Source organism: Strix aluco, chromosome 13 (genome assembly GCF_031877795.1).
Source record: "Strix aluco isolate bStrAlu1 chromosome 13, bStrAlu1.hap1, whole genome shotgun sequence".
Classification (NCBI taxonomy): domain Eukaryota; kingdom Metazoa; phylum Chordata; class Aves; order Strigiformes; family Strigidae; genus Strix; species Strix aluco.
The window spans coordinates 3,150,105-3,158,114 of NC_133943.1; the positions used below are offsets into that span (position 1 = coordinate 3,150,105).

At 39.8% G+C, this 8,010-nt stretch overlaps 1 protein-coding gene across 1 annotated transcript; it reads right to left on the reverse strand.

Annotated features, from left to right (window-relative positions):
- Positions 1-470: 470 nt before the first annotated feature.
- On the reverse strand, positions 471-7,604 carry C13H5orf15 (chromosome 13 C5orf15 homolog). Its single transcript, XM_074838573.1, has 3 exons — positions 7,431-7,604; positions 3,838-4,463; positions 471-2,052 (listed from the first exon to the last, which is right to left on the reverse strand). The coding sequence occupies exons 1-3, from the start codon at positions 7,528-7,530 to the stop codon at positions 1,921-1,923; spliced, it is 858 nt and encodes a 285-aa protein (XP_074694674.1). The 5' UTR covers positions 7,531-7,604; the 3' UTR covers positions 471-1,920.
- Between the last annotated feature and the right edge of the window lie 406 nt (positions 7,605-8,010).

The window sequence follows — 8,010 nt, forward strand, 5'->3', positions numbered from 1 at the left end:
TACTATTCTCTACTGTCAAAAATCACTACACTTTATGAATGTTATTTAAGGAGAAAGCTACTGAACTTATTGGGTGCGAAAACATTAACCACCTCCTCCTCCTCCACTCCGAATCCAACATTTAAACATCCTAAAGGAGCTTTGCAAGGTAACCTTTCCCTTTGGATCTTGACCACAGTAATGTTCTGCTTTAATGTGGGTACCAAGAATTACTAATGATACAACTTAGATAAAAAAATTACTTGTTAAAGAACTTCATTCCTACAGCTTAAAAGATTTCACTTAAGCCTTGCTATCTACCCTACATACCATTTAACAGATGCATAAAACAAAACTCCACACATCCCCTAGACCAAGTGAATTTAATCAGTAACAGAAAAGATGGTTTTGAACTGGTTGTCCAATCCCAAGCACAAGCAAACTCTTTATCGTAAGGTACTGTATAAAAGCAGTGAAAGAGTGAAAAAACACAAGCTTATTATTGTCATTTATTTTAAAAACCTTATTCAAAATATTAGGTGATACAAGTCCAAATATGGTAAAAATTACTGCAAGAAAAGAGTCTGGGGATATTTTGTTTGTGCTTTACTTCTTGTGGTTATGAGAAGAATGCATTTAACAGTAGGATTTAGAACTTTTAGCACTTCATTCCTAAGACAGTATCATGCCTTCAGACTCCTCATGCCAACAGCTGTAAAGTTGATTTTTTCAAAATGTTACGTAACTACTTGAATACCAAGTCATTAATTATGGGATTCTGATCCAACGTTATTTACATATTTATCAGTTTGAAAACTAAATCACAAACAGAATGTACAGAAAACTAAGATTTTATATTTTACAACTCATGAAAACATAAATAATGCAAGTACAAAAGACAATGTAAAAAAAACCCTACTGTACCAGTAACTTGATTTACACTAATGCATAAATGTTTGTCAAAAATTTGAGTGCACTGTCCGCAGACTGGCAGCCCCACACACCATTACTTTCATCTGCCTGTTACCTGGGTCAGAACAACCACAAAATAAAATCCTCTTACATCTTCAGGCCTCTCCCATTTATAATACAGCAAACCACGTAACTGTTTCCCAACTGTCTTAAAATTCAGTAGAAAGCTTTGATGTATTGAAAGCCTGTCAACTATCTATATTTTAGTAAGATTATTCAATAAGGCTTATTTTCCATTCATTAATGACAAGATAATGAAATAGTCATAAATACCATTAGAGAAAAAAACCAGGACAGTCAAGAAGCTGCGTATCTTCACAAAGATCTTAAACATTTTAAAGAAGTATATGGTATATAACTTCTGAAATAAAATGGGTTATACATAATTATTTTTAAATTATTTACTGCATGAACACATACAGAAATTATGAAATTCCCATGCTAGCTATTCTGCCTAAAATAGGATCAAATTATGCAACAAGAAAACAGAACCAAAAAAAAACCAGGATGAAAGATTGCAGCATCAGGATTTACACAGAAAAAAAAGTAATTATATTTTAAGTTTGCAATATAGTGGGATTTATGAGCCATCTAAGTGATTAGCAGAAAGATCATTAATTTGATTTACTGATGACAAAGTCATTAATTTATTAGACTTAAAATATTTTATGCTTAGTTTTTGTATTACCACTATTAAGACTGCTCAAGACAGAAGGGATGATGCTTAATGAATGGAAAGAGCACTGATTATTAAACTCTGTCATTTTATCGTTGATATAAAACCTGACCAAAGTAGCAAACAGATGTATCATGCCCTTGATCCTCCATGAGATTTAATCTCAAAAACATCCAGGTCAAAGAGAGTACATCTCATTTCAGTACAAGCAGCATATTTAGAATACCTGAATATCATTACATGACTAGGCAGGCAAAGAGTGAGAAGTTCAACAAACTCAAATCACAGTGCTTTCAAAATACGTAGTCATTAGTTATTTTCAGGGAAGGCATTGCTTCGTTAACATTTTGATCTAAACGATGGTATTCTACTGTCCTAGAGCATAGGCCATCCCTCCATCTTCGGCTCTGGACCAGTAAGAAGATCTGAAAGAAAAAGCAGCCAACTTACACGATGCTATGGAGAAACAGTTTGGTTTTGAAAGACAGCTTAACAGTTCTACTGGTACCACAGTTCCTTGCTCCTGGCAATGGCATTACTGTTGCTATAAAAACAAGGCACTAATAGTCACAGATTTCCATGCTGCCCTTGCCATCGAGTCACTTACCGGCAACCTCAGTCGCAGTTTGCCAAAAACCACAGCATTCAACCCGTAACTCTTTTTACAGTAAAAATATGTGTGTGACTTCAGAAGTACTGTATATACAGGCCATTAAACTATCCCCAGATGGTCACATTTGTTATTTATTCATCTTGCCTATTCTGGCATTTCACCCTTGTTAAAAATAATTGCATTACTGGTGCTGAAACAAAGGCAACAGAAGCAGCAATGGTGTAATTTGATAAACTGCTGCTGCATTACAGCTCCGTGCCCCCTTCAGCGGTATCAGAGCAGTTAAAGGACTGTATGATAAATCAAAGCACTCAAGTAATCAAGTTTTTAAATGTCTATTCACCCTATTCAGCTTTGTTTCTTATCAACATCATCTAAGAATCCACTTTACTAGAGAGGGCAACTACACTGGCAAAAGGGGAAATGGGATGGTGTAAGTGGGTACAGGGCAAGAAAAAGGAGAATCTAAACCAATTTGGCTATTGTCTCACACAGCTACATGCCAATATCTATGTACATAAAGTACTAGTGTATCTTCTGTTCCCAAAATTATTTCTAAGTATAAAAAAGTAATATCAACAATTACCCAAATGATACTACAAGCGTTATATCACTTATGCAGCAAAGACAACGCTTTTTTTATCACTTATTTGAACTTCGCTCAAAGTTAAACTTTCAAAGGTTAAATTTTCAAACAGTCTTCAACATTTTCCCCTATGAAGACTTGGCAATGCACATTCCAGATATGCCATTGCACTGTAAAGTATAAGTTTTTGGGGTTTTTTTAGCTGTGTTGTTATCAGAGTACTGAAAATCCTCGACCAAATCAGTGTTCTCTACAAGGATAAACACTAAATTTTCCTCACATCTAAAAACTAACCAATGATTTAACCGCAAATTTGTGCATCTGCACTGGGTCTGGCTGGGCTGGAGTTAATTTTCTATGCTAGCAATGTATTTTGAAGTAACACTAATCAGGCTACTTTTGAGATGCAGAGAATTAGTTTGTACTGAAGAAACAGTTACCTGAAAACACTAACGTTAAGCTTCTCTAAGTAAAACTGGAAAGAGTGTTAAACATTTCCTAAAAGTTTGTAGTTAAACCCTCAGAATATCTATGATATAAAGACCACCTTGAAGTGAATACTTATTACAAAGATTATCACAGTTATAACAAGAACATTCCCACGCCATTTAGGATTAAACCTTCCTTAATTTGCTGTTTATAATCCTGTGCAGAAAAAAAATTAGTTAATAAATCACCTTCACTCAACTTGGCTGAGGTCTCATTTGTAGAACTCATGGTGTACACTGACAGTGTCCGTTACTGAACTTACTGATTACTGATGTTATCAATCAACCAATTTTCTAATCTGAAATGTTTGATTCAAGTTAATTTTCACTGTGGAGATAAAAAATGACAGTAGCAATCTGCATATAAGTATCACAACAAGACTAAGTGGTCAACGATTTCGTTCTCCAAAAGGCTAAGTTCCTCTTATCAAAAAAGTGTACTTTATTAAAAAAGTGTACAAGGCAATGCAACCTCATTTTAAATACTAAAGCCGTTTCTCTCAACCTTTCACAGCAAACCTACCTTCCTCTTATTGTGATAGGTGACGTAAACAACAGCTACTAAGAAGGCAACTACAACCAGATGAAAAAAGAAATGGCTGTCTTCTTCCTCTTCTAACCCTGTGACAGAAACATCCTTTATCTTCTCAGCGAGGGTCTTGATCTCCTCATTGTAATTACTAATGGTGTCAGAATCATCATCTTCTGGCATGTCTAGAAGGTCTGAGTTGTATCTGGAATTCGATGTCATTTCATAAGGACCATAGTCTTCTCCTCCATCCGACTCCATAGTTTCTTTTATGATGGGTGGTGAACTATTTAGTGTGTCTTTCAAATCTGTTAGAAGATCCTCTTCCTCAATTTTAGTATCTTCAGAAGCATCAACATCCATTTGAGATACTGGACTAGCAGTCACCGCACGAGAGAGAACATACGGTGGAGAATTGCCTTTTGCTGTAGATGGTTTTACTGCAGTCACCAAATTGATTTTAGCTGTTGTTGGAAATGCCTCTTTTTTTGTTGGGCTTGCCTCTTTTTTTGTTGGGTTTATACTCTGAAAGATGTCTGTCAAATTTTGGGATCTACTTAGCGTTTCATTCTCACTTTTAGAAGAATTGTTTTTCTGAAGCATCTCTGCTTTTGTAGTACCTGAGAAAAGAATGAGAAACAGCCAATGTTGAGCTCAAGGGACTAACTTCTCTTGTGATACTTCATCTATAAATGGCAATTATGGCAAGGCATTTATTTTGTACGCAAGAAATCATGATGAAGGGGGCACATTTCACACTGCAAACTTTTTAGAATTCATATGCAGAAATACACACTCCTGTACTTTGGCAACTTCAAAAGAGAAGCCTTGAGTAGGACAGGAATTAAAGCTTGGAAGCACATGCTTCCTAGATTAGTATGCTAATTAGCGTCCCTGAAAAACGCGTATTTTCCAGACTTAGAACTTTAGAGACATGTCCTCCCTTCCTCTGTGGATTTATGATATCTTGTAGAATCATACGTGATTAGTATTTTCCCCATCATCAAACTCTTTCTCCCACAGAATTAGCTGAGGTCTACAGAGAAAATTCTCAGTAAAGCTTTTCCTGCAGTTAAAAGTTTTTAATCTTTCACCATTGCATAATTTGTCAACAGAAAGTGAGAACACGCTGTGATGTCTCCTTCAGTCAGGACACAAGGTCCTAACATCTCCTCCCAGGCAGTTATTTTTACTGAATTTGTAGACAAAGATTTCCAACCTTATGTTAAGTCAAAAGCAACTACTGAACCACAGCTTAAAAAACAAAGCTGAAGAAAGGACAATGGGACTGCATATGCTCCTGTAGGAAAGCCTTTTGTTGGCTGCAAATTCTTATAATGAAGTCAGCAACAGTGCTACGCAACAGTGCACCCTTAGGCAAACTCATAATCTCTCCAATGCTAGGATGGCTTTGCAGAGCAACATAAAATACAAGGTGAGCATTAAAACCACATGTACGGCCCATCATCCCTCTTCTCTATCGAAAGGAAGGTAGAAAAAAAGACACAGAGGGAGTTTATAAACAGCCAATGGTTTTTTAATCCTAAAAAGATAGCAAAGAGCGAACTATTCACATTTACAGCACGTCACTTTCAGATTCAAATCAGGAGGCACCTTAAAAATGAATAACACATTTTAGACTTCAGTACACATCATAATTTAAGTAGTGGAACCATGCTTGCCTTGTATTTTGGCATGCCAAACTACCTTTTAATTTTTTATTTTAAAAAAGTAACAATACTTTCATTAAGCACTCCCAGGGAGCTCCCTGGTTCACTGGAAAGTTACAGATTCTAGAAATGAAGCATTCAACCAACTGCCTGTGTCAAATTACTCGTAAGTAAAATATTATACAAGGGACACTGAATCATGTTATTCATGAAACATGTATATTTACTGAGGAGCAGTTACAACAGACTTGTTGTTTACATGTACACTTCTCCACTATGAATTACTCTTTAACCAGCTGCAAAACAGAGAAGACTCAACTAATCCCATGTGAACTAGACATTACGGTGCCTCTCTGCTAAATGTAAAAGTAGTTGACTTTGAACTTTAACACACTTATTGCTGCGAAGAAACTACTAGTCTGAATTATCGTATCAACATTAACTTGTTCAGTTCTTGTACAGGACAAGTTTAGGGAATTCTTATCTCCCCATAGGAGTTAAGCCAGCTAATTGCATATGTGGAGACAAATATGAGGAAAGGCAGCTGCAAGGTAGTTTCCTAATTGTAGCTACTTGGCACATTATGAGTGGGGTAGGTAGACCTTACTGCTACCCTCACCAAAGAAACAAAAAGTATTAGAGTAATAGCTAAATTGTTTGAAATACAAACAAGCATATTTTTCCTATAGAACTACACTGCATGTATCCCTAATTATTCTTAAATTCATTTTAACATGAAAGTTTTAGAAGGACATGTGCTTAAATGCAAGAGATTCCCACCAGCTAATGCTGCAGCTTCTGAGTGAGAACGAGTCATTTCCTGTTATTCACAAAAGAAGTTATTTTTTTGTTTTAATAGGAGTAGCAAGTTTAGCAACCACACCGCAATTGATTTATGGTATCTACCCAAAACTATTTGGCATTATAAACGGTGGTTGCACTGTTTAGTTACACAACACTGTCAACTGATGTCAGACGTAGTGTGCCTGGACTCCAGAGATGCCTCAGCTTCAGAAATAGATATTAATGTTCAATCATGGTGACAGAACTGGCAAGACAGTCCTCTTAGTAAACGCTGTACATAAAAACATCTGACAGGGTCAAAATTCACTTCCAAGCCAAAACTTACTTTTTAAAAAGCAAGTTGTTCCATGACTTTTGAAGTTAAAAATTCTTGGTTTCCTACAGGTTTCTGTTCCACATTTTTAACCTCTTCCTTCATTACTAGCTATTAGATCAGGTGAGCGGCAACACAAATCGAGTTGGGTTGGATATACTGACTACCAAGCAAGAAAGGAACTGCCCGCTCAAACCAGGTCCCTTCATGTCCTTCAACAATCGCCTTCCTCTTCACTGACCGACCAATACTCCAGCTAAAACAACGAGGAACTCACTGCACTTGAAATATGTATTTCTTATCAGCATTTGGTTACAGTTGGTCTGTAGGTTGAAGAGAAGTGGGAGAAAGAAAACGGACTTAACTAGGAGTCAACTTGCAGAATTAACACAAGCTTATTTTTTAGGGGAGGGAGAGGCTCAGGCACCCAACTAGAATAATTAGAACAAAAGATTAAGTCTGACGAGTGAGGTAGTCTGCTAGACGGAGCTTCACAGCAATAACACAAGGGGAACGCCTGGTCAGGGGGCCCCAGGAACACCCGCTGAGGGAGCTGCACCCTCCCTCGCCGCTCTCAGGGTGCGAAGAGAAAAGCCTGCCCAGGCCTCTCCCCGGGGCCGAGCCCGGCCGACGCGGGCAGGGCGGCCTACGGACGGCGAAGGCGGCAGAGCCCTTTAGGCCCACAAGCGCTGAAGACGAGTCCGGTGAAAGCCCGGCGGGGCAGCCGCACAGCACCCCCAGCCCTCCCTCCACCTCCCCCAGCCGCCGGGGACCGGCCCGCCCCTCCCCGCCGAGCTCACCGAGAGAGTTCTGCCCGCCGGCCGCCAGGGCCCAGCCGCAGAGCAGCAGCAGGCAGAGAGCGCGGCCCGCCGGGACGTCCCTCTGACCGGCGGCCGCCATCTTGCCGGACACCCTCCTCCGACGTGGCGATGGCTCCGCCCCCCGGCGCCGCGCGGGAGGGCGGGAAAGCCGCGCGCCGCCGGGGCAGCGGCCGCGCATGCGCCTGGGCGGGAAGGCGGGAGAGCGGCCTCGGCACTGCGGGGGACCCGTCCGGAGAGGAGCGTGTCCAGCGCCCCGACAGGAAATAGGGGTTTTCCTGACAGAAAATAGGGGTTTTTCTTCAACTTCCTTCAAACGGAGGTTGATGCGAGGGGTGGTGGGACCCTCCCCACACAGCCACTGCCCTGGGAAGGTGTTCACCAGCATCCACAGGTGGGGCTGGGCCTTGTGTTGTAACGCTCGTGCTTTTTGCAGAATTGGATAGATTTACAGAAAAGCGCTTTCCTGTTCTCGAGCCCAAGCGAGGCATTCCAAGCCCTGAGAGAAGCCTCAAAGCTGATCACGGGAGAAAAAATTCTAAAACACCAATGCCTCAAGCGT